This window comes from Sinocyclocheilus grahami, unplaced genomic scaffold, assembly GCF_001515645.1.
Source record: "Sinocyclocheilus grahami isolate Dianchi unplaced genomic scaffold, SAMN03320097.WGS_v1.1 scaffold521.1, whole genome shotgun sequence".
NCBI lineage: Eukaryota > Metazoa > Chordata > Actinopteri > Cypriniformes > Cyprinidae > Sinocyclocheilus > Sinocyclocheilus grahami.
The window spans coordinates 918,919-946,273 of record NW_015505700.1 but is presented as its reverse complement, the minus strand read 5'-3'; the positions used below and the strand labels follow the sequence as shown (position 1 = coordinate 946,273).

The following is a 27,355-nucleotide window of genomic DNA, read 5'->3' as shown; positions in this document are numbered from 1 at the left end:
GATCACAAATGCAGACATGGTTTTATGTTTACGCGGCGCGATACGCAACGCAACACGTAAAAAGACAGTATAAGTCATTATAATCCGTAATTATGTCCCCACTGGATGCAACAAATGCCTCGTTTATAATGGGTTTTATTGGTTTTGTCTCATCCTGCTAGGAGACGGCATTCGGCCAATCACAACGCACTGGATATCTGGCCAATCAGAGCACACCTCGCTTTTTCAGACCGATGAGCTTTGTAAAAATCGACGCGTTTCAGAAAGGCGGGGCATAGAGGAGAAACAATAATGTACATTATATGGAAAATAATGTGTTTTTTGAACCTTGAACCGCATAACCGCATTGCATTACACCAAATACACAAAATAATGTTCTATTTAGCAACATCATATGACCCCTTTAAAACCACACATTTTGGAGTGTGTTCCTGCCATCTTAGTATCTGCCATTGAAAATGTTAACAGACACCTTTCTCCGGGTATATAGACACACTTAGGCACACTAACGTCTGTTCATCTCCAATAAACCGCTTTGTATAGCTGCATTACAGACGCCAACGAAAATAGAATTTAAACAGGTTACTGCGACTTTAAACGGCGCACGCGCTCGCCATACAGGAAGTGGCGTCAGAGGAAAACATCTGTATATGCGGAAGTGTCACTTCCTGCGATGTGTTGTGTGTGATTGGGAATTTATTCATTCATTTGTTTGTTTGTGATGTCGGTGCTCTACATGGATACATTAAGTCGTATTTATGAGCGTTATCAGGAGTATGTGAGGTCGAACCCTGCAGCCGCGTCTCATCTGGAGAGCACTGTTCGCGCGCTGAGTTACCTGATCGCAGGTGAGAGAGTCTGCGTGTCAAAGTGAAAGTAAACATAAGCACTCACGTCTTATACAACAATGTCGTGCAAGTCCAAAGTTAGATGTATCAAATGTAGCAGCAGATCAGTATGCAAACCTCTCTATTATGTTGTTGTCTTCTGTATCTGGTTACTTGTTTTCTTCCAACAACATTAAAATGTGTCAAATGTATCTTTTATATCTAATCTTTTATATTTAAGCTCTTCAAAGTAACCACCCGTTTGATTATAGCTATGGTTTTGGGGTTAAATTTTGCTCTCTTGCACTAGCAGGAACGTGAAGAAGCTTTCATCATTTTGATTATATAAAGTTATGACTTATCTCATTACAGGTCGCTTCTCAGACTCTCATGAAATCTCAGAGTTGGGTAGGGTTCATTGCTTTGCATCATCTCCTTTTGTATTAATGTTGATCTGAGAGCATGTCTCTAGATGAATTCTCCTGTGAATTATGTGTTTCTCTTGATTTGCAGTCTACTCCGCATCTAACCTTCTAGTGCTGCTGAACGATGGTATCTTGAGGAAAAATCTCTCTCGGACATTGCCTATGGTAATGCATGTCCCTTAAAGGGGTTATACGTTTTTTCATCTTATAATGTTAGCAAATGTTTTTTGTTTCATTTTCTACCTCCTCGCTAGCATTTTTATCTTTGCACTTGAAATGATCCACTCACACAAAAAATAAAACAATCCTCCTTGTATTGCAGCATGCAAACAATTAGACTAAAATGATCAGGGACTTTGATACTTGTATTTTTTTAATTGTTGATACTGACATGGCATGAAATAAATATATACTACTACTGACGCCAGAAAACTTTCTTTTAGTGTAGTTTTAAATGCTCTTTTTAAACTAGAGAGTTCTGTCAGTTCTACCATATTTTGAGTTCTGACAGTTAAATTATGTTTTCATGGTACATCGAGTATCTATCTATCTATTAAAAGATCCAGGAAACTTTGATTTTCCACAAAATGACCCGTTCTTTTTCTTTTTATTCCCTACTTTATCATCAAACTTGCATAAGGACTGATATGTGCATGTGCAGCTGGCATGGCAACCACTATAAAATTATCTACGAATGAGAGTTCTCTATTGTGAAAATTTAGAGACAGCACAGTCTGTTTCTGCTTCAAGAGAGAAGATTCAAAGTTGTGTGTTCAAAGGCACAGCCTGCTGCTTTCTTTGACTGCACATTGTCCAAAAAATGCATTTTGCCCCAACTCTGTCACTGTTCTGCAATAGACTTGTTGATATCCACCTTTTTGCCCTGCTGATGAGAGCCTGGTTTTGCTCAAAACGACTTTGAAATGGGCAGTGTGTGAAAAAAATACGTCTGACCCCTTAAGACAAACACATTCATTTTTGGGAGCAAGCACAGTTTACAAAGCTCCTTCATTGTTTTTTCCCTTTATGTTTGTTCTTGAGAGACATATTTATCTCTGCGGGTTGCATTGTCAGGAATAAACGCTTTTAAAGACCGCTGCTTTCAGAGCGGCTTAGCCATGGGGACAGGAAGAATTAGTTTGCATTTACAGCTATGGGCATTTGAGCCATGACCTTAATGGACTTCTCATAGACTTTATATTGAGTTTGTGGTAGTTCAACTAGTCTCCAGCCAACAGCATAAAGTCTAGTCCTCATTGCAGCTTATTCTAGCCAAGAACCGCCATTTAGACCAAAATAGACCATCTGACTGACATGTAAAGCATCCAGTCACAGGTTGTCCTGATGAGGTTTTTATGCCCCTGATCCAATCTGAGTCATTGAATATTAAGTATCTGCCCATACCGAGTCCCGATCCAATGCTTGTATTTTCCTAGTGCTTGTTGCACACATTAAGTACAGAATGCATGGTCACAATTATGAATATGGGACTACTGATATAAAAATTGCAACATAAAGCAGAAAAAAAAGTAGAGATAAGGTAAGAAAGCATGAAGCGTGCAGTGTCAGAATGCCAGTATGACAGTCAAGTCCAAAGCAAGACGCAATCCATCTCGACATCTTAGATCAACAAGATGCAGCGCTGTATAATTTACTATGAGACTGAGATTACAGTACAGCTAACCTCTTTCTTTTTGAAAGAAACATTTAGAAAAATATTGAACATTTCACTGTGTTTTGTCCCGATCTTACACTTCTGTGTGTTTGTGTAGTCTCTCTCTCAACAGAGGCTGTTAACCTGGTTGTCTGTACTGGAATATGTGGAGGTTTTCACAGAGATGGGGGCCGCTAAGCTGTGGGGAGAAGCTGGACGCTGGCTAGTTATTGTTCTTATTCAGGTTGCCAAGTAAGGACCCTGTTTCAGTATACTTAAAGGGTAGTTCATCAAGAGGACATTATCATCATTTATATACCCTCGTGTTGTTTCAAACCTATATGTCTTTGGTCTGTAGGACATAAAGGAGATGTTTAACAGAATGTTTTGAGTGCTCTTTTCTATACAGTGAAAGTGAATGAGGGCAGGCACTCTAAAAGAAGAACACAAAAAGCTCCATTACAGTCGCATAAAAATAGTCCATTCGGTTCATGCAGTTTTTTGAAGCCATAGGCAGCTTTGTGTGAAAAACTATTTTTTTTCTGAAAATGGTGATTACACAATTGTCATTGTTCAGTTGAGCTAATAGTTAATCTGATAATCATTGCTGCATTCTGGTATCTGGCTTCCCATTTCTCCATTCTCTCCTGTGTTTTTAGAGCGATCCTGCGTTGTCTCCTGCTTTTCTGGTACAAATCAGGCATCCAGACGTCACCACCTATAATTCCTCTGGACAGGGATTATCAGCTCTGTAGTCAAGGTGAGATGTCGTAGAAGAGAACCACTAGTGTATTAATATTTGAAAAGATGTTTACAAAAATAACTTGAAAACAAACAATGGAATGTTGACTTAAAGGGTTAGTTCACCCAAAAATGAAATTCTGTAATTTATTACTCACCCTCGTGTTGTTCCAAACCTATAAGACCTTCGTTCATCTTCGGAACACAATTTAAGATATATTTGATGAAATCTGAGGGCTCTTTGACCCTCCCATAGACAGCAAGGTAACTACCACGTTCAAGGTCCAGAAAAGTACCAAGATGATCGACAAAGTAGTCCGTGTGACATCATTGTTTCAACTGTAAAGTTGCAGAGCTACGAGAATATTTTTTTGCGCAAAGATCTGGGTCAGTGCGGCCACACGCTCGCGTCATGATATGGTCGTGAACGCGCATCCACAAGTGATGCAGTAGAGACGAAAATGTGGAATAAAGTCGATATTTTTGTTTTCTTTGCCCAAAAAAGTATTCTCGTAGCTTCGTAACTTTACAGTTGAACCACTGATGTCACACGGACTACTTTGTCGATCATCTTGGTACTTTTCTGGACCTTGAACGTGGTAGTTATCTTGCTGTCTATGGGAGGGTCAGAGAGTCCTCAGATTTCATCAGAAATATCTTAAATTCTTACGGGTTTGGAACAACACGAGGGTGAGTAATAAATGACAGAAGTTTCATTTTTGGGTTAACTAACCCTATAAAGTCTTGTTTGAAAAATTATTTTTATTTGCAAGAACAAATGCAAATATATGTACAGAGACAGTACATTTTACATTAATTTAATAAATAAATAACAGATATAAAATATATGAATATTAAGTTTGACCTCAGTAAACTTCCAAGGGGGCCACAGGATGACATAAAATTATTTTAAAAATCTATTTAAATTAAAATGCTAAAAACACATCTTTTGTAACTTGTTATTATTAACATACAGAACCTCAGTTAATTATTTTAATATATCAACATCCGGTTTCCGTTACAAAAAGGTTGAAAACAAGCAGAATTATCATCATTACAGCAGAAATATCAGAGGAAATGTCTGGGAACCACTGCTTTAGGTCATTGTAGTCATTTGTATTCATGATATTGCTGGCAGTATAAAATTAAACCACATTGTGAATTTTCCAGTTAACAAGACCTGCAGAAATAAAGCACTATGCTCTATGTAGTAACTGTTGTTATTTTGATGCTTATTAATTTATATACATATAAATGGTGCATATATTATTTAAGTTATTAAGTAAAATCAGTCAAACTATGTGTGTTTGTTTAGTAAAAAACTGTGTGGAAAACATCAATGATCTTGGCTACTAAGTATTCCTGTAGCTCAAACAGTAGAGCACTATGCTATCAACGCCAAGGTCATGGCTTTGTCTCCCAAAGAATGCAAGAAGTGATGAAATGTATACCTTCAATGCAATGTAAGTCTCTTTGAGTAGTCTGCCAAATGCATAAAGGTAATTATTAGGGCTGGGTAAAAATATCGATATCTCGATAATAATCGATTCTCATTTTTACGGAACGATATCGATTCTTAAATCCCAAGAATTTGGGATTCTTGGGATTTTCCCAAGAAAGATTCGTCTACTCTAGCCTGTTTTCAGTTAATGGACGGAACATTGAACGGCACTTCCCATCCAATATATCGCAATAAGCATTGTGCTTTGGTACTTTTAATATAAAACAAAGTCTCAGATTTCAAATTCTGTCCATTGTATTGCAGTATTCAAACAATAAATGCCGTTTTGGCGCTGTTTAATGTGGAGTGACAGATAGCTGTAGCGCCTCAGTTCAATAGACGCGGCAGCGCATGGCGCACGTGAACATTAATAGCAGTTTCAGCACAAAATAATCATGACTAAACATACGAAGGTAAGTTAAAAGAAAGAGTAAAATTTAACTATCCTGTCTCATGTAATCGCTCAATCAATGTTTCAGGCGCGCAAAGACGTCAATATAACGGCTTGTGTAACGTCACATTTACCTTCGAAAAAACAACGTTATTCGGTGACCATAAACTCGTTAGTCAGATAGAAAAATAAACTGTAGAGAGGGGCATTTTGCTAAATATATGCACCAAATAACATATTATAAATGTTACTGTGCTTCAATGTTTAATTTATGTTTGAATAAATCCATCAAGTTTTTAATGACAGCCACCATTATGTTTATATTAAAAAAACGAATTGAAGTAGAAATATTATGATGCAATTGTAACTTTATTATTTAAAAAACGTAATTGTGTAATTTTAACAAATTTGTGAATTTTAACCAACTTACTCTCGTGTATTAGGGTTAGGGTTAGGGTTAGGGTTAGCATTACCTACAGCATTAGTTGAGAGATTTTTTTTGGCATGTACTGTACCTGATATATAGCCTATTCAAAATAATCGATATTGGATCGAATCGAATGGGTAATCGAATCGCAATCTTGTGAATGAGAATCGAATCGAATCGAATCATGAAATTTGTGTCAAAACCCAGCCCTAGTAATTATACTAACACAGAGGTTTCAAACTTAGAAGCCAAAGTTAATTTATTGTTTTTTTCACTCCATGACAGGGAATGACTCAAATTGAAGCGACATTTAGCACAGTCACAACAAACAATTAGCGCACAGCAATAAGTACAAAAACACTCCAGCTGATGACAACAAATAAACAGTGTGTGAGACATTAAGTACAGTGTATGGCCTGTGCAGATAAGCTGTGATTGTGTAGTTCGGTTGAGCCAGAGCCCGTGGAGTTTCGGAGAAGTGCCCTTGAGCTAAACACCGGGATGCTCAAAAGGAACTGTCTGTTCCTGCAGTCAATGTGCTGTGGGTTCTTTATGTCGAAACGTGATTTCCTGTGCACCGCTCATACTGTGTGATCTCTCTACACAGAGAACAATGCAGAAGAAGATGATGAGGACACTTCTTTCGTGGGCCAGCGTTCAGGAAGAGTGGTGAGACCACTGGGAAGCGGTAAGACCTGACAATACAACCCAGTGTATCAAAAAGTTCTGTGTCAATGAACGTTGTATCATGTCCTTTTTTTCCCCATAGCACCGTCATTGGAGTCTCGTCTTTGGGGTCTCTCTCTGAAAAACAAAAAAAGTAGGGATCGAGAAGAGGAGCTCCACGCAAGCCCCACACCTCTGGGTCTGCAGGAAACCATCGCAGAGTCCCTGTACATCACAAGACCGCTTGTGCATTGTATCCTTTGTGCTCATTTTCTTTTTTTATGACAATTTTCAAAGTAATATAAGTGAAATATTATGCCAGGATAGCCCAAATTGTTTATTTATTCCCAAGGGTGTAGGAACGATCTTAAAAAAAGTTACTACTTGCATGTTCAGTCCACTGCTCATGCTTGTTTTTAAGTCATTTTATGTGATTTTTTTTCTTCACAACATGGTCAAACAAACTCTTAAAATAAAATGTAAAAAAAATGCTCCAATGCAGTGATTCTCAGTTAGTTTGTCTCCAAGGCCCTCTATTGTCCGAAACAATATTTGAAGGTCGACACTTCTAGTTTCCAGGATTCCAGAAGTTTTAAGAGCTGAATGATTTTCAAGGCTCCCGGTCTTTTAACAAGTGAATTGACATGGCTTCTTCAATCGTGATTTTCTGGAAAAGGATTAAGGATAAGGATTTTTAATTTCTACCTAATAAAATATTTAAAGTTTTGTAATTATGCCCAAATGGATGTTCATTATAAAATGCCCTTGAAGTTTTAAGATTTCATTAATTCATACGACCTTTCCTGGTCTATAAATCACAAAGATTGGTTTTCCTCATATATCCAGGTTTTCCGAGTTGTTGAGGGGGTGAATTAATATAAGACATAGTTTTAGTTTTAGCTTATTTTAATGCTTATTTAATATTTTTAATCATGTTAAGGCCTCCACAGAAGTTTGCATGATGCCGTGCGCATTTAATAGAGTCTAGCATGAATGTTGTGATCTGAAGTATATATGAAAATAAACCTGTAATCACTGTAATACATTTATCACGTCACAATTTTTTTTATCTGAACATTATTCAAACTAAATATATTTACTTGACAAGCAGAACTGCTTATTTTGGAGAATATATAATTCATCACACATCTATCTATAAAAAAAAATATATATGTATATATTTGACCCTGGACCACAAAATCAGTCATAAGGGTCGATTTTTTTCCTAATAAATAAGCTTTACATCGATGTATGGTTTGTTAGGATAGGACAATATTTGGCCGAGATACAGCTATTTGAAAATGTGGAATATGAGGGTGCAAAAAAAATCGTGTTGTCCAAATGAAGTTCTTAGCAATGCATACTACTAATCAAAAGTTAAGTTTTGATATATTTACGGTAGGAAATTTATGAAATATCTTCATGGAACATGATCTTTACTTAATATCCTAATGATTTTTTGTCATAAAAGAAAAATCGATAATTTTGACCCATGCAATGTATTTTTGGCTATTGCTACTGGAAAAAAAGATTAACCTGGAAAATTATTTATTTCTTTTTATTATTTTTTTTTAAGCAGTGGTGATGAAATTATTTGAACATTTTGACATCTGTCATCCTTAATATCTTGTCATCCTAAAAGTGGCCAGTCTTGGAATTTGTGGAAAGCGTTCCTGGAAACCTTGGATCATCTCTGGTCTCTTAGAGATAACCAGGTACTGAGTGCTTTGTCTCTCTCTCTCTCTCTCTCTCTCTCTCTCTCTCTCTCTCTCTCTCTCTCTCTCTCTCCACTGTCTTCCTCAGTCTGTCTCTGAAGATTTAAAGAAGTTCAGACTGATGCTGTTTTCTGTCCAGTTTCAGTTTGTTGAGCGACATCAAGACGCTGAACCGCAGAGAGAGGGCTGAGATGAGGAGACGGGCCTTCCTTCTCCTCTACTACCTGCTCCGCTCCCCCTTCTATGACCGATACTCTGAGTCAGTGTCTCCTTTACTGTATCCGTTGCAGTAGTGTGGTCTTCTCATGTGATGCACTTCTGGTAGTGTTTTGTTCAAATCCTTAAGCTTAAAGTAGTTCACCCAAAACTGAACATTTGCTAAAAATGTACTCACCCTCAGGATGAGTTTGTTACTTCTTCAGAAGAGATTTGGAAAAATTAAGCATTACACCATTGGATCCTTTGCAGTGAATGGGTGCCGTCAGAATGAGTGCCCAAACAGCTGATAAAAGCATCACAATATTACACACGAGTCCATAAATTAATGACTTGTGAACTGAAAAGCTGCATATCAGTAAGAACTTTAAACCATTGTTTCTGGGCAAAATGCGATTCTATAAACCATAATATTGCTTTCTCCAGTAAAAAAAAGTTATCTAGTCTGAATCAGGAGAGAAATACACACAGGTCAAACTGCATTTACAAGAGAAAACACTCCAGAACAGTTCTAAACAAATTTGTCGATGGATTTTGATGTGAAAGCAACAGTGGATGGACTTTTTCATTAGAGGAAGCTGTATTATGAATTATGGACTGGTATTTTGGCTGTTTAAAGTTAAAACGCCTCGATGGATTTGTTTATTACAAACACACAGCTTTTCACTTTACAAGACGTTAATTAATGGACTGGATTCATGTGGATTAATTATTGTGATGTTTATATCAGACTCTCATTCTATCGGCACCCATTCACTGCAGAGGATCCATTGGTGAGCAAGTGATGGAATGCTAAAGTTCTCCAAATCTGTAACTCATCAAAGTTACAATCTGCACCTGCCAGACAATAAAATTAGTAAAATAAGATATAAATAAGATATAGGCAGAGCAACCAATCAGAGCACCCTACCAACTGCTTATCCACTTGGCAGCATCACAGCTGGCATCGCACAGCTATATTTTCTCCAGAATGATCTATTTAGATTTCACAGTGCACAACTTTACTGCATAATGGTGCTTTTTGTTCCCAGATCTAATGTCTGTTTTACACTCACAGGACGAAGATCCTCTTCCTTCTTCGCTTCTTGGCAGATTATGTTCCCGGAGTTGGTTTGGTTGCGCGTAAGTGCCGTATCCATCTCGCCCAACGGATGTTTAGTGCTGTCACACTAAAAGCTTTAAAAAAGCTGAGAGATATGTGCTGACTGGATTTCTTTTTCTGTCCTCTCAGGTCCACTGACGGAGTACTTGCCCATTTGGCAGAAGATCTACTTTTATAACTGGGGCTGACGTCAAAGTGAATCTTTCACAGGTCAGCGCTGCCAAAATGTTAGCAGAATGAGAGGAAGCCATTTAGAGGATGCGACAGCGACACTCGAGGACTCAAATCACACCTGTGCCAGAACATTACCACATTTAGTTTAGCAGTCAGGGAGTTACAGGTGCACTGCTGGCGTATGAGAATATATATCTGGATAAGGATTCTCCGAATGCTGTTTTTGTTGATCTTTTAGCTTTCGCAATTTTATGCATCTGAGCCACTTTTTTTTTTTGCACTTATAAACATCTGTTATCAAATGACTTTTGGCCAACCTTCAAGCTCTCCTATCCCATAATCTATCCCTCAACACAAATGCCTTCCTTTTAATTTAGATGTTTATTTCCAAGGAGGATAGTTTTATTGAACGCAACAATTGACTGGCTGAAATGAAGTCAATTAGACAGATTTTAGTTTGTTCTGATTTGTGCCATAGATGAGATGAAGCTGAATGTGATGCTTTTAATTGTAGCTACAATGATCCATCAAATATGTGTAAAGGTCCCCCATCGTTTCACAGGACTCCAATGAGACTTTTTGTATGTAAACCAGCATTATGAGCGTGTTTATTCACTGTGTGAAATAAACTCATTCGAGTCTTTGTTTTAAAACCCATCGTTATTTTGATTGAAAGACCCGAAGCAAAAATGAAAAGCATGACCGTTTTGAAATGCTGAAAGTGTGAAATTGGATAATTGGTTTTGTATATACCTCTATGCGTTTAATAAATCTTTAAATAATACGATTCCTCATGCCTCAAGTGTTTTCCATCAGAGAGCGGAATTTATAAAGCTGCTAAGAGCTGCTCGTACACATATGGCCCATAACTCACGGTCTGATCTCTGTTTTCGTTCAGCTTTTCAAATCAATGTTTGAATTAAACATAAATGTGATGTATGTCCTCCAGATTCACAGAGTCCCAGCAACCCCCTCGCTGTGCTGTAGTGTATACGCTCATGAAAAAAAGCCCTGAACTACAGTATCAGCAATGCTGAAGATGATAAACTGCTTCCTAAAGGAAGGCAAAAAAAATGTCCTCGTGGACCTCAGAGTTGGGAACAGCCAAGCTATCCGTTATACATCCCTGTGGGGTTAAAAGATATCTCTCTTGAATTGTGCCCCTAGATATTCACTAGCTCCACATTGCAATCCATCTATCACTTTTGCTCTTTTCATTTCATGCTGAGTTCACATATTGTGGGTTGGTTTTGTAAGATTATTGCACTTAACATAGTCATGTAATCTGTCTTAACCACGATATAATGCAATTAGTTTAATAAATTCAAAAGCCTTTTCACCACTAGCAAATTACCTCCCGTGTTGGGAAGGGATCAATATCTAAATCAATTTAAAAACAATTAAACCTTTATAGAGTTCGTTAATCACGCCTAGCATTGATTTCCTGATAAAAATGCATTTGCCTTTGTGGTGTTCTTTAAATTATTTATTTCACAAATGAATACATGTAAAGTAACACATAAGCTTTGTCAGGTATATACACAGTGGTGTGAAAAAGTGTTGGCCCCCTTCCTGTTTTTTTTTTTTTTGCATATTTGTCACACTTAAAAGATTCAGATCATCAAACAAATTTTAATATTACACAAAGATAATGCAAGTAAATACAAAATGCAGTTTTTAAATGATTGTTTATTTTATTAAGGGAGAAAAGCTGTGCAATCCTGCCTGGCCCTACGTGAAAAAGTAATTGCCCCCTAAATCTAATAACTGGTTGTGCCACGCTTTGCAGCAACAACTGCAATCAAGTGTGATAACTGCCAATGAGTCTTTCACATCACTGTGGAGGAATTTTGACCCACTCTTCTTTGCAGAATTGTTTTAATTCAGCCACATTGGAGGGTTTTCGAGCATGAATGGACTGTTTAAGCATCTCAAGCAGATTTAAGTCCAGACTTTGATTTGGCCACTCCAAAACCTTAATTTATTTTTTCTTGAGCCATTCAGAGGTGGACTTGCTGGTGTGTTTTGGATCATTGTCCTGCTGCATAAACCAAGTGCGCTTGAGCTTGAGGTCACAAACTGATGGCCGGACATTCTCCTTCAGGATTTTCTGATAGAGTGCAGAATTCATGGTTCCGTCAATTATGGCAAGTCATCCAGGTCCTGAAGCTGCAAAGCAGCCCCAGATCATCACACTACCTCCACCATGTTTGACTGTTGGTATGATGTTCTTTTTATGAAATGCTGTGTTGGTTTTACACCAGATGTACCGGGGCACACACCTTCCAAAAAGTTCAACTTTTGTCTCATCAGTCCACAGAATATTTGCCCAAAAGTCTTGGGGATAATCAAGATATTTTTTGGCAAATGAGAGACGAGGCTTTGTGTTCTTTTTGGTCAGCAGTGGCTTTTGCCTTGGAACACTCCCATGGATGCCGTTTTTGCCCAGTCTCTTTCTTATTGTTGAATCATGAACACTGACCTTAATTGAGGCAAGTGATGCCTGCAGTTCTTTAGATGTTGTTCTGGGTTCTTTTATGACCTCTTGGATGAGTCGTCGTTGTGCTCTTGGAGTAATTTTGGTTGGCCGGCAACTCCTGGGAAGGTTCACCATTGTTCCAAGTTTTCTCCATTTGTGGATAATGGCTCTGACCGTGGTTCGCTGGAGTCCCAAAGCCTTAGAAATGGCTTTATAATCCTTTCCAGACTGATACACGTCAACTGTTTTGATTCTCATCTGTTCTTGAATTTCTTTAGCTCGCGGCATAATGTGTTACTCTTTAAGCATGCTTCACTTTGTCTATTTAAGTGATTTCTTGATTCAACAGGTCTGGCAGTAATCAGGCCTGGGTGTGGCTAGTGAAATTTAACTCAGCTTTCAAAAGTAATGTGGTAAATCACAATTCTTTCATGATTTAATGCAATTAATTTTTCACGTAGGGCCACATAGGTTTGGACAGCTTTTTTCCCTTAATAAATGAAATCATCATTTAAAAACTGCATTTTGTATTTACTTGCATTATCTTTGTGTAATATTTAAATTTGCTAGATGATCTGAAACAATAAAGTGTGACAAACATGCAAAAAAATAAGAAATCAGGAAGGGGGCCAACATTTTTTCACACCACTGTATTATACTTATAGATACATTGCTGAATGGGCCAAAACAAAAAAATATCTTATATCAGAAATCTGTAATAGATTGCATAGTTCAAACTTTCAAATAAGCATTTTTTTTGCACCATTCCTGTTACATGTTTTGGGGCTGAACATTATATAAGTTAAAGTTATTGAAGAGAATATAAGACAAGGGTTAAAAATTATTTTCATTGAGTTTAATTTACAATTCCAATTTCTCAAATGCTTTCCCTTGTTCTTTTTAATACAAGAAATTAAATGGAATGGATGATTTTTTTTTCTTTTTCACTTTCACTTCACATTATTATTATTATTATTAAAAAATTAAATGTAATGTATGCTTTATTAATGGTTTGCTTTATTATGTATAATTGGTGGCTGTGACATTGAAATGTCTGGGAAGACAGCCATGTAAAGCTCGAGTTATGGGCGGAGCCAGAGTCATTAAACCTGCTGGGTTGTTTAGTCTGTTACAGTACGTGAGTGCGCGAGCTCTAATGTCACAGTAAGTACATTATATGCGTCATTTTGTCTCCTTTTTACTTTTCATATCATATTCAGGGTTTGAAACTAGAACAAGCGATTATGGTTTGGTAAATAAAGATGGAAATGGCTCTTTGACTGCTTGCGTCGTCGTTGCGCTATCTCAAGTAACGTTAACTGTTAACTTTCTATCGACGTTAGCAAGGCAAAACTTTTTTAGTGTAGATTTGTTATTTTTGTTATCATTTTTACAGTTTAGTATACATATAGGCTATATCTGCTGTGCTAAAACGAGTTCTTAGTTGTTGAAGTCGGTTCCTCCTCAGACAAGTTTTAACTCGTTTATATTGTGTTTCTTCTGTAGCCTCATTTAGTGGGATCTGATTATTTGTGTGGTAATATTTCAACTTTCACCTCATAGAGAAATGAAACCCGGGAAAGTGTGGTTTCCGCTGATTATTCGCTTCATCCTGCGTCTGTCATGACCGCACACACACTTCATGCTGAGACTTACACACAAACCAACACAAACCACACTGTGAAGACTGTATCTAAGGCGTTATAATGCTTTATAGTTATGCTATCCACAGGCATGCACGACACATTATAATACATTATATATATATAGTCACAATACTGTTGTTATGCATATACTGTAAGACTATATGCACACTAATAACTACTGATTGAGTATAGTGCATTAAAACACATTACATTTCATGAGTTAAGATTATGGACTACATTACATGTGCAATCATTAATACGTTTACTGTCATCATACACAATAATGTACTTCTGTATTTTGTACACGAATGTACTTTTGTACATTATAAGGCTGTTACAGTTATGTGTATTACATTGTATATTGTATATGCATTGCAATGTGTATTATAAAGCATTATGAATACACGCTTCACAGAAAATGTTTGCATGTTTTTCCTCTCATCTGATAGTTTAAGATCGCAGTCTAGCCATGAAGAAAATGCAGTTCGATTTTATTTTAAGGTGTCTTGGTAATAGTGTAATTACAAAAATAAGTTCTGAGCACTGTTAATTAACAACTTCTTTAGGGTTGGTTTCTTATAATTATGAAATTTACTGTTATTAATAAAGTAAATATACCCTAACCTGTCAAACGTGGATTTTTCCACTAATAATGATTAGCCTATTATTTTTTTATGTTTTTGAAATAAATCTATTATACACACCAAGGATGTATATATTTGATTAGAAAAAGATGAATTTTCAGCAGCCATTAGTCCAGTCTTGAATGTCACACAATTCTTTATAAATCAATCCAAAATATTAAAGTAGCATACTAAATATACACAGTACACACAGATACATTATGTAAATAAAAACTTTATTTTGGATGCGATTAATCGCGATTAATTGTTTGACAGCACTAGTTTTTACAAACTTTTTGATGCCAAAGGCCACCAAAATATAAGTTTACTATCCTTTTAGAGAATGTGAATTTATAAGAACAGCATGTTTCTAAAATTATAGTAAGATAGATAAATTTGTAGACGTTTCACATTACTTTCTAATAAAACAGTATGTATTGTTTTCCACCCACTTGTACAATTAATGTGTAAACCTTTCAAATGAAAGCTAAATTAGTTTTTATTTCTTACTGGTAAAAGTACTGTCAATAGAATACAACAAAATAATTATGATCTAGACTCAATCCCGACCATAAAGACAGAAAATGTGTTAAAAACTACTATGCTAAAAATGCTAAACATATTTAATATAGTGCTGTCAAATGATTAATCGCGTGTACTGTGTATATTTATTATGTATATATAAATACACACACATGCATGTATATATTTAAGAAAAATGTTATGTTCATATTTTTTATATATTTATATATAATATAAATTATATGAATATAAATATATACATGTAAATATTTTCAAATTATATACTGTATGTGTGCGTATTTATATATACATAATAAATATACACAGTACACACACATATATTATGCAAACTAAAACTTTTATTTTGGATGCGATTAATCGCGATTAATTGTTTGACAGCACTAATTTTATTATATCATATGTTGATGTGGGTGGGTGATATGACCAAAATCTCATATCACAATATGAGTAATTTTATTTCACAATAATGATTTATATCACAATACAGTTATTTTTGCTGGAAATATGTTTTTTTGTTTTTTTTACTGACACCAATTTTGATATCACAGCAAAAATTAATACTAGCCATAAATAATCAAAGTAAAAAGTCCTCAAGCTTACTGAATGCGAGTAAACAAGTCTGTAACAAGCAACAGAACAAATGCATGCAATAGAACAAAGATTCAAATGAAATAAACTGTGCCCTCCAAGCCATTTGATTGAATTCTACCCTGCGTGCCAATGTTCATACTATCCATCCTACATAGTATATAAGATTAGAATGAGTGTGTCCCAGAGCATGGCATGTTGAAAAGAGTATGCCATTGGAAAGAGAAATTTAAGCCTCTGTGAATGTTCATAGTTATTCTAATAGCTTTAAAGCTTGAAAGTATGTGTAATGTTTTTAAATAAATCTATTTCACCCTTTTGGACCACTTGTCAAGCACATTTATAAGATTTAAAATAAAGATATGACTCTTAACTGCATCATTCTTATCAAAATAGAAAAATAACCTATTTATCTAATTTTATCCCACTTAGCATTTCAAATATAGTGGATTTCATCAACATCAATCCAAAATAATTGAACATAAATGAAGTGTATCATTTTAATGTATATTTCACTAACTTTGTTGTTGACACAGTATTTTTTTATTATAGGTCCATGTCACTTTCCAGTTAATATTCTCAAAATGGTTACTCCAATAGTGTTTACTATGAAAAAAATAAAGGACAATGAATCAAAAGTCTAAAAACCTATTTTTGCATTATTGCTATCTTTTATACCAACACCACTGAGACTTTTTAATTAGCATAGCACTCTTTTCTATTGTGAGACCAGCTTAACAAAGTGTGTTTTTTAACAATATGTATTTTTTAACAAATCACACACAAAAAAAGGGAAAAGTCCCATTTCTGCATACTGGCGTTATGTGGTTGGTGTACAAGTTCTCAAATTGATGGAAGTCAAACAACATAATGTTTGCACCTGCAGGGTCCAGATAATTTACAAATTATTTTTATACTACAAAAAAAGTCTTAGATGTAAGATAGTCCAGTATTATTAGCTCCATTATTGATTTTGCCAGCCCTTCACAGGTTGGCAAAAAAAAAAGGTAGTAGTATTGATAATTCACTGGTTTTATTTGAACATAATATATTTATTTTTCCAATTTTGAACAGTTGAAACCCATGAACCCAAGAAACCCATGAACATTGAGAGGAGGTGTAAAATATGAACTAGCAGAAGCTCAATAAATGGCTAATCTGATTTTTTCAGTTACAATTCAGTTGCCATATGTATGTGTATAGTATAGAATATATATATATAGTAAAGAAACACATTTGAGCAAATAATTGAGTATGTAACATTCAAGTGTTAATCAATGTGGAATATCTCAGAAAGAAGAAGGGAAGGAAGCTGGCGATTATAGATTGATCAGAATGTCAGCGATAAAAGAGAAGCACAGCTGCCTCGGTTATCTCTTTGGAAGCACTCCATCCTATATTAGTACCATAGCCATCCCAATCAAAGCTCGTAAAGTCCCCACACTGTCTAGGGATGGCCTCAGGAAAGTGTCCACCTCCACCAATACAGAACTGCAACAATATGAGTACATTACAAACAACAAAACACACCTACAGACACTTTATTTCCATTGTAAATGTATTACTATCAATGCATTATGTGGTGATTAACAGCATGTCACAAATGCTGTCCATAGACATCGATTTAAATCCAGAATATTTTGTTAACTCACATGTTCAATGTGACAGCCGGTTGGTTTGACACCTGAACAAAGAGCCATGGCTGCCCTTTCAGTATTAAAGACTCTGAATGCGATGAATCCAGGCGTAGATATTTCTGGGAAAAATGCAGAAAATATATAACATACAGTATGACATGGCTTTCATTCATTAAACTGATTGAATCTCAACAAAGATGCCTTGTAAGATGCACACCGTCACTAAATAAAGCACAGATGTAGCTACTTTCTTTAAAAAATGTGAAAAATACTGGCTCAAGAAAATTTGACATACGTCTTGAATTGGGACCATACAAATTTTTGTTGTAATCCACATTTCCGGTATCATACACTATTGGAATAGCAGGTCCATTATCAGTGATGCATGCCCCTAATCCAAACCTCACAGGGAATTTCTAGGAAAATGGAGATTTAAAAAAAATTCAGTATTTTTGTCATTTCACAAAATTGTAATCTTTGACTATATTTTTGTGAGTGTTTCAAACTCTAAACTAGTATCCAAGTTCATCTTACCTTGAATAAATAGAAAAGGTTTCCTCCGTAGAGGTTTAAGAAGTGATTTTCAGTGTGGTATCGCAGGATGGAGGTAGCGGACCACTGTTCCAAATCAATATTATTAGGAACATGCCACACAGACACATCTTGTGCCGCAATGTCATAGTATCCAGGGTTCTGTGACATAAAAGAAACAGACTGTCATTTCAAATTCTACATGAACATCTTTTCATTGTCTGTCTAGTGTCTCAGTGTCCTTTATGTTGCTCCTATTTAACTAGGGTTGTAAAACCATAAATGTAATAAAAATACCTTATAATCATCACTTGTAGAGGACTCTGCTGTTCCGAATGTGACTGTGTTCGCCCATGTCCCCTCACCATCAGGCCGGTTTGGGTCACTGCCCTGCTGATTAGACCAGCGATCACCAAGAGTACACTTTCCGTACATGTTGTTTTCATGAACACTGGCAACCAGCGTCCAGCCGCCGCCAGCAGTGGTCATATCACAGAATGTCTGGTAAAGGACTCCTCTTGATGAGTTCAGATAATATAGACCATCTGCATGAACAGAAGCATTCCTGAGTCGCTTAAACGCAGTTGTTATTTAAGTTCAAATATTAACATAAAATGAGCGTACCATCATAAACCTGATACTTTTCATGCAGTTCCTTGCAGCTTCGAGCAGCTTGTTTAATTCTGCCCTGAAGTATTGCATCCTCAAGTTTGGCCTTGGTTTTGACATATGGTACTTCTTCTTGATCCACTACAACGTGAGACATAAAGACTTAGTGGAATGTATTGTGATACAGAATGTAATTTTCAATGCTTTAAAATAAATAAATTTCAATCCAAACAAATGTTTACATATATGACTTACAAATGATCACACTTGCAGCCTCACAGAGCCATAAATTCAGTGAGAGACTGAAAAGGATCCCGAAAAACATTGATGTAAGAACCATAGTCTGCAAACACATGAGAAAAGTTCTTCACAATTACACTCAAAGCTGAAATTAATGTTATTGGTTCCATGTTTCTGTGAAAGACTGCTTACTAAAAGCATATAGGCTACGTATATTTTAAAATGTAATTTTTGTGGTGCAACAACTCTTACGTTTGTTTCTTGTCTTCTCTCCTCCAAGCTGGCAAGCACTGTTGAGGTTTTTGGCTTCTGGCTGAGTCTGAAAATAAAGCTCAGACATAGTCGCTCAGGATACTTATACCTACTTGGGAGCATAAGCGGAACATGGAATGAAGAAGTATACTTGAGCCAAAGCCAAAAGTGTGTTTGGGTACTACATTGGGGTTTTTTTTTGGGCAGCCTGTATTTCCTTTTCCGCGTTCCGCTTAGTATCATTCGACCTTGGACAAATCTAGTCCATTCGGTCCACATTGCCCACATTGAATGTTTTGGTGGGGTCAAGGCCTTAAATTTAATTAAATAAATTCATAAATAAAATAGGACAGAAACCAATAACAATATATATTATTGAATATACTGCAAATGCAGTTAACAATGTTAATATTGCATTGTGTCTCACAGAAATGGACATTTGACAACAATGTACTGATTTTGAGCTAGGATGCTACAAATATGATATTTTGAAGAATGTTTGTAACAGAACCATTTTGGTTACCATTGACTTCTATTGTATGGACAAAAAACAGACATGTATCTTTTTTTTCTTTCATACAGGATTAGAATAACGAGGCTGAATAATTTATGTACTCAAACACCTGACTTTTTGGAAAATATTCCATTCAAAATAGTTAGGGACCACTTTGTATATCTCAGACTGACAATTAAGTTGAATTTTGTCTGTCAAGTTTCTTTCAAAACTCAAATGTAATAAAGAGAATTGGAAAATCTTGCCTTTATCTATGATCAGACGTATAAACGCAGTAAAAGTGGTTTCTCTTCCTAGATTCTAGATGTTTGTCAAAATCCTTTGAAAATCCAATTTTTCTTACTTCTGCCTTTTTTAAGGAACTGGATTCTATAATTTTTCTTATGTTTGGAGCATCAGATATCTAAAATTCATCTACAAAAGCCCAGGTCTGTGGGTGGTCTGGGTCTGCCAGTATTTAAACACTATTACTGGGCTACCAATGTTAAGGCTTTAATGTAGTGGGAGAAGAGAGCACCGGGAAATCTGACCCCTGATGTTCCCTTATGAGTGCAAATGGAGATAAGCCTGGCTGGGACCTCATTAGCTAGCATTAGCATTAGTGACTAAGCTAAGTTTTGTGTTGAAAAATTCAATCAAAATTTTAAATCAAGTACAGGTGCATCTCAATAAATTAGAATGTCGTGAAAAAGTTCATTTATTTCAGTAATTCAACTCAAATTGTGAAACTCGTGTATTAATTAAATTCAATGCACACAGACTGAAGTAGTTTAAGTCTTTGGTTCTTTTAATTGTGATGATTTTGGCTCACATTTAACAAAAACCCACCAATTCATCTCAAAAAATTAAAATATGGTGACATGCCAATCAGCTAATCAACTCAAAACACCTGCAAAGGTTTCCTGAGCCTTCAAAATGCTCTCTCAGTTTGGTTCACTAGGCTACACAATCATGGGGAAGACTGCTGATCTGACAGTTGTCCAGAAGACAATCGTTGACTCCCTTCACAAGGAGGGTAAGCCACAAACATGAATTTATTTAATACACGAGTTTCACAATTTGAGTTGAATTACTGAAATAAATGAACTTTTCCACGACATTCTAATTTATTGAGATGCACCTGTATAAGAAAAGTCCTGTCCCTGCCAGAGACCTCTGTGTATACACTACAATCATTCTTTTTAACCCCTATGGTCTGACAGAACCTATTGTGTTTGAAAGGAGAAGAAGTTCTATTAAGGACCTTTATGTTTATTTATTTAGTCATTTAGCAGACGCTTTTATCCAAAGTGACTTACAAATGAGGACAACAGAAGCAATCAATTGTAGTATTAAATTTATAAATTCAATATATATATTATTTCATTTCCATTTAGTTTGTTGAAGTATTAAAATAACAAAATAACTAAAATTAAATAAAAGTAAAACTTAATAAAAGACCTATACAGACATAATAAATTCAGACATAATTTAACTAAAATTTAAATAAATAACAAATACAAATAATACAAATCAAACAACAGCAGTTTATCAGTAATCCTAAAAAATTACTGATAAAACACTGCCAAACTTACATGCTAAAAAACAACAACTTACTTACACATAGAAAGAAATGGTTTTAAAAACTGAAACAGAAGTGAAACAAATAGTAGGAAAGAGGAGAAATAAAAAGCGATACTTATCCTTTGCCGGTGTCCTGCCCGGTGGAGTCGCACGGTAGAGTCGATGGCACTTACAATCTTCGGTCTTCACACGAGGAGGCCGTCACGCGACCGCTGTCGTGGTAAACTAAGCTTTTTTATACCCGTCTAACAAAATACTAAATTAATTCAGCTGAACACACTTTCCTTATTTTTTTCCACAACAAATGGCCAAGCAAGCGCAGACGCTGACAAGATACGCGATACAGAACGAGACCAAACGCGATATCAGCACGTCTCCACACAGTAAACAAAACAAGCTTTTATGTTGAGGGAAGGTTTGCATAATTTAATCAGAGAGAAGTTTGATCTGCCCCATTCACACTTCTTTCGTTATTTACAAATTAGGCATTGTGAAGTCCAAAATTTGTAATTTGAATTCCTCCCTGGGACTGCAGTACCATCCTGCTCAGTCAACAGCAGACATCAGTTGATACAATTCAAGGTCATTCATCGCTTACATTATACTAAAATCAAACTCCATGAAATTTTCTCTTCTGTTTCACCATTGTGTGACAAGTGCAAAGTCACGGATACAACTGCTCATGCTTTTTTGTCCTTCACTTCCCTTCACTGTCAGGATTTTGGACAAGCATATTTGATTGGTACTCTAAGGCCTATAATAGGCCTCTTCTGCTGGCGATGGAACTTGCTATCTTTGGCTTTTCACAACACACCTCAAGCCTTCCAAAAACTACCAAAGGCTCTTACACTGGGTATGATCATGGCCAAGAGACATGTATTAAAGAACTGGAAGTCATCCTCACCTCCCTCTTTTTGAATTTGGATTATGTACAAGATCTCTGTCATACAAATGGAAACACTCCGATTTCTGAGGTCTAACTCCTTTGAAAAGTTTTCCGCTGTCTGGGGATCATTTCTTGGATATTTAGATAAATTATCTGCCCAACCGACCACTAATGTTTCCTGTGAGGGTTGAGTTGTACATTACCTTCGGGCATTCCAGATGATTGACTGTTTACTGAACCTGTAATTATTCAAATTTATGTCAAGGATTTTATATATACGTGTTTTTTTTTTCTTCGTGGGTGCATGTGCAGTCTGAGACAATGTTGTTTGTTTGTTCTGTGCTTTACTTTGAAAAATCCTTAAAATATATATATATATATATATATATCCTGTATATATATATATTTATTTATATATATACATACGTCCTCATTATACGTTCCGCTTATTCTCAGATAAAGTTCCCTCTAATAACTAACTACTCCCTCTTGTAACTTTTAACTTTAATGTGTTATTTATATTTCATTTGACCCTTTATGCAACTAAATTATGCACATTTTAGGTTACTCACGAAAACATTTAGAGTGCTGCTACTTACCTAGGAATTCTATTAAAAAATCATTTAAGTCAGTTCAGTGGGGTCGGAATGAACCCCGAACATCCTAAGCTCGAACCTTTTATACCATTACAGCTTACTAGCCTTAACGTAAATGAAGTTGCTCCTGTTGTAACAGCTGTGGTCTGTATGTTAATGAAATTCTGACACCCCATTGTCTGAGATGGTTCTCAGTGTCCCACACTCATTCTAATTCTACAGTTGGTCACCATTTGCTCAGGATGTGATCATCCCAAATGGAGCAGAAACAACATAACTGTTAACTTTCTTCTCCTCTATAATAATTAAGCCATTTTGGGAAATGAGCATGATCAAACATCTCTTGTGGAGTGGAATCTGGGTCGGGGCAGACTACAGTTTCTTACAACCTGTGTGTAACTGTGTCTTGGAGTTTTGTGGCGGTTCCTTGCCCATCATCCACTATTTCCACTACTTAATCGAGCTACTCTTCTTTAAAACATATGATGACATTTTATTTCACGTTATTGCATTTGCATTGGCTCTTATGTTGAGCTATTTCGTCCACAACCATTAAAGTGTTTGATTTCTACTGCACATCATTCTCCTTTCAATGAAACCTGTAAACTGCATTCACCAGTTCTAACTCTATAGAGACACCAAGTCTAAAGCGGTTTGCCCGAGCATTGTATTTCACATTCACTAGTGCTGCGTCCCAATTTGCCTACTTATACTACGCCCTTAAAGTATGTACTATTTTGGTGAAGAAAAAGTAAATTTTTGAGTGTGTTGTAGAAGAGTATAGGCAAGCTTTGGGACATTATTACGTCATACTGTACAGTGGCATCTTTAAAGGGATAGTACACCCAAAAATGAATCCGCCATGTGTGTAGTTTTTAACACTTTTTATTCGTGTTTGTAGTCCTGAACCAAATCCTGGCCCAAAGCACAATGGATTGTGGGCAATATTAGCCATTAGAGTGTGCACGGATCCACACTTCAAAAATCTGTCTGAAACGGTAGACCATCCGTGGACTTTTGGCATACTCTTTTCAACATGCTATGCTTTGGGACACACTTATTCACATACTATTTAGGATGGATAGTATGAACATTGGGACGCGGGGTAGAATTCGATCAAATGGCTTTCCCAACTGATTTTTGTGTCTGTCCTGTGTGTGGCATATTATTTATTCTGCACAGTCCCAACATAAGAAGTGAGCAGCCGCACACACGTGCAGCTTACAGGGAACATTGCAGTCTTCACTGTATGAATTAAATACACAATTATTCTTATTAAAGCTACAAAAAGGTTATTCAGTCAAGAATAGTGAGCTGTTTGATTCACATTAATGGCACAGATAGCAACAGGTATGTTATTCTGCTGTCACTTTAAGACCTAATGTACAGGTGCAATATACTGACATTAGGGGTGTAACGGTTCACAAAATCCACGCTTCGGTTCGATACGACACACGGTTCTGTATTTTTTCGATACAGCAAAAACAAAGAAATGCCAGACAAATTTCCTTGATTTAAAGCTGAGAAGAGCAGCATGCCCCTTTAATGCAGTACAGCATATGGTCAATACCCGAAGTTAAGGCAACAGCATGTTAATAACACCTTTTTTAACAACAGCATTTAATAACACCTTTAGTAGCAAAATCTACATACTACAAATTAAGTATCAAGCACATTACCGATACACTGTATAGCTTTAAGCAACAGCATGCAGCGATGCTTAATTTGCTCCGAAGCAAGCTGAAAAGCTGCTGAATAATACTGAATACAGCTTATATAGGAATGCCGCGATAGGTGTCGTATTCCTATAGGTAGATGTGATCAGCTGAGAATCAGCTGATGCAAGCTTGACTCACGTGACCTGCCAGAACGCTAAAGCTTAATTTTTATTTATTAAAACTAGTATCATATGATCTTAAAAATATTTTATGACTTTTGCCATTTATCCCAGATGATTTTGGAAGCTTTTTTAACATTTGTTTCTTATTTATTTGGTTCCACCGTGTTTGCTGATTTTCAGTGTTTTATATTTAAACTTTGTGTAAGTTATTTGTTATTTTATATTAGGCCTATAGCATGGTGTATTTGTATTCGTTTTGTTAATAAATTAAACATTCTATGTTTAATGTAAGTGAGTTTGTCGTGCTGTTTTGTTGTTGTCAATTCAATCAATTGACGCCAAAATGCCGCTAGTTCGAAAGTGAAAGTAAAATGCGCACAAGTATTTACAAGCTATTTAAAAGCGAGTAAAAGCGAGGAAAAGAGGGAAAACTCTAGTGAACTACCTCACCGTCACAACTTAGAGTACATTATATACTTCACACACTTTAAGCTCTTTTTTCCCCAAATGTAATTGGATTACTCCAACGAATCGTTTGGTTTGTAATGCGTACCGAACCGAAAGCCTCATACCGAACGGTTCAATACAAATACGTGTATCATTACACCCCTAACTGACATATATCTGATTTTCTCTCAACTGGTTATGTTCACTCAAGACATTTTGACAATTTTACATATTTTGTGTGTATTTGGCAATTTAGATACAGAGCCACAGACATGACATACAGGGGAAAACATAAAAGATACCATAGCCATGGATTAAGAATTTGTTCCCATGACTTAATAATTAATTCCCTCGCAAGACAACGTGACTGATTGTGTTAAGGTTATCAAAAAAGAAAATTAATAGCAAGCAAATTGTGAAGAATAAACAAAGCACTACCTATCAACCAAAAGGTTCATTTGCAGTGTTTTACACACCCATATCTGCAAACATTTGCTAAACATGTTTTATAATCATGTATGCCATAAATCAGCACCAAAACTCTATTTGCTGTGCATCTGCTATGCTGTAACCTGTCTATATGGCCAGCAAAATAAATTTGCTAATGTTTGTGTCTGAAACCTTCCCTTGTGAAAAAGATTTATATGTAATATCATTTATATAATTAAAAAAAAGAGTACATATTATGGAAATATTATACTTTAATATATTTATTATGTAATATATTTATAATGTAGGTGACCAAATACTTATTTTACCAAGGAATTTACCAATTAATTCTTTAAAAATCCTACAATGTGATTTTCTGGATTTTTTTTCTCATTTTCTCATAGTTGAGGTATACCTATGATGAAAATTACAGGCCTCTCTCATCTTTTTAAGTGGGAGAACTTGCACAATTGGTGGCTGACTAAATACTTTTTTGCCCCACTGTATACTTTATGTAAGTTTGAACTATCTAAGAATATATGTAAGTGTGAACTGAATGTGAGGTTTTTAGACACTTAATTACATGTTATTAACAAATGAAAAATGTATTATAGTTTAAATTTGTATTAAATGCAATTGAACTTAAGAGTACTATTCTTGACCCATTTAAGTAGGGCTTAAGTACATCTTTATATGTAATTTCATAATTACTTCTATAGTTTTTGAAATATGGTTCAATTGTACTGCTGAATGTACTGACACGCATTTATGGTAAACATAAATTATACTTTAATGTAATTTGTACTGAAACTTGTATGTCATGTATTTAAATATATTTGTAAATACACATTTACAATGATGTAGTTGCACACAGGACATTTAAATTATATACTTGTATTATGTAAATGTATTATCACTACAGTAAAAAATTATAATGAAGTACATGTGCTTGAGTATGTTTGTAAACACATCAATATAAATGTACTTTAAACGCAACAAAAGATTTGGTAACACTTTATTTTAAGGTGTCCTTGTTACATGTACGTACTATTATAATAACAATAAATTATGCATAATGACATGCAAGTAACACTAAGCCAAACCCTAATACTTACCCCTAACCATATAGTAAGTACATGTATTTAATTAATATTACTCAGTACCTAAAGGCATAATTACACTGTAACAAGGACACCGTAAAATATTGTGTAACCAAAGATTTTTAAACATAATGATTTAAAAAAATAAAACTTTAATTTGACATTATTACATAGTGCACTTTTTAAAAGTGTACTTAAGTGTGTTAAGAAACATAGTCATGAAAGTGTACACTCTTTAAGTACACCTAAGCCTTGTTCAGACTGTCAGTCCAAATCTGATTTTTGTGCATAAATATGCGATAAAAATCCAATCATATTTCACAAGTGTGAATGGCAAAAAAATAACTATTCAAATCGCATTTCTGAAAATCTGTTTCAGTCAGTCTGTCCGCTCAGATCGGATTTTGCGTAACTTCTTTGCCTACGTCAGTTACTCATGCCACGTAAAATGCAAACACGTCAGACATTGTTTGTAGAAAACACACTGCATGTCTTTGTAGAAACAAGGTTGTGTTGTTGTGAAGTGCAAGTCAAGTGGAAAATGGCAATATAGAGCTGATCTGTGCACCTCTTTAAGTTTTGAGACCAGCGGAGCACAGAAGACATTATATAATCCAGCACGATGGCAACATGTTGTCATGTTGTAAGACAACATCTATATTGCAAACTGTTTTGCTGTTAGTGTAGGCATACCAATGCAACGTCGTTGAGTAAAACGAAAGAGCGCCACGGGACACACAAATCCAATCTGAACAGTTGCGATACACAGTAAAACATTTCAATCAGATTCCAGTCGGACACACAAATAATCGGATTTGGGCTGACAGTCTGAACAAGGCTTTAGGTGGCCTTTATTTCATTAATATCAAAATATATTGTCTGGATGTACTACAAGTGCCATTCAATATAATTAAGCACACTTCTTTTTCACAAGGGTTAGTATTATTAATGTATATTAATGTGTATTTCTCTCCCTGTGTGATCATAAGGAGG

The 27,355-nt window shown here is 35.7% G+C and overlaps 2 protein-coding genes across 3 annotated transcripts; one reads left to right on the top strand and one right to left on the bottom strand.

Annotated features, from left to right (window-relative positions):
- Window positions 1-617: 617 nt before the first annotated feature.
- On the top strand, window positions 618-10,487 carry LOC107554992 (peroxisomal membrane protein PEX16). Of its 2 annotated transcripts, XM_016237679.1 has the most exons (11): window positions 618-848; window positions 1,200-1,235; window positions 1,341-1,417; window positions 3,025-3,158; window positions 3,566-3,666; window positions 6,574-6,654; window positions 6,736-6,885; window positions 8,275-8,347; window positions 8,487-8,606; window positions 9,621-9,685; window positions 9,795-10,487. In XM_016237679.1, the coding sequence occupies exons 1-11, from the start codon at window positions 722-724 to the stop codon at window positions 9,851-9,853; spliced, it is 1,023 nt and encodes a 340-aa protein (XP_016093165.1). In that variant the 5' UTR covers window positions 618-721; the 3' UTR covers window positions 9,854-10,487. The 2 variants fall into 2 exon arrangements, with proteins under 2 accessions (XP_016093165.1, XP_016093166.1); XM_016237680.1 differs by lacking the exon at window positions 9,795-10,487 and having other exon boundaries at window positions 8,487-8,668; window positions 9,621-9,687.
- Window positions 10,488-16,826: 6,339 nt separating this feature from the next.
- Window positions 16,827-19,293, bottom strand: LOC107554993 (intelectin-like). The gene is made up of 8 exons (XM_016237681.1): window positions 18,988-19,293; window positions 18,751-18,838; window positions 18,511-18,636; window positions 18,184-18,431; window positions 17,890-18,048; window positions 17,651-17,771; window positions 17,371-17,474; window positions 16,827-17,209 (listed from the first exon to the last, which is right to left on the bottom strand). Exons 1-8 carry the CDS (start codon window positions 19,273-19,275, stop codon window positions 17,057-17,059), a joined length of 1,287 nt encoding a protein of 428 aa, XP_016093167.1. The 5' UTR covers window positions 19,276-19,293; the 3' UTR covers window positions 16,827-17,056.
- Between the last annotated feature and the right edge of the window lie 8,062 nt (window positions 19,294-27,355).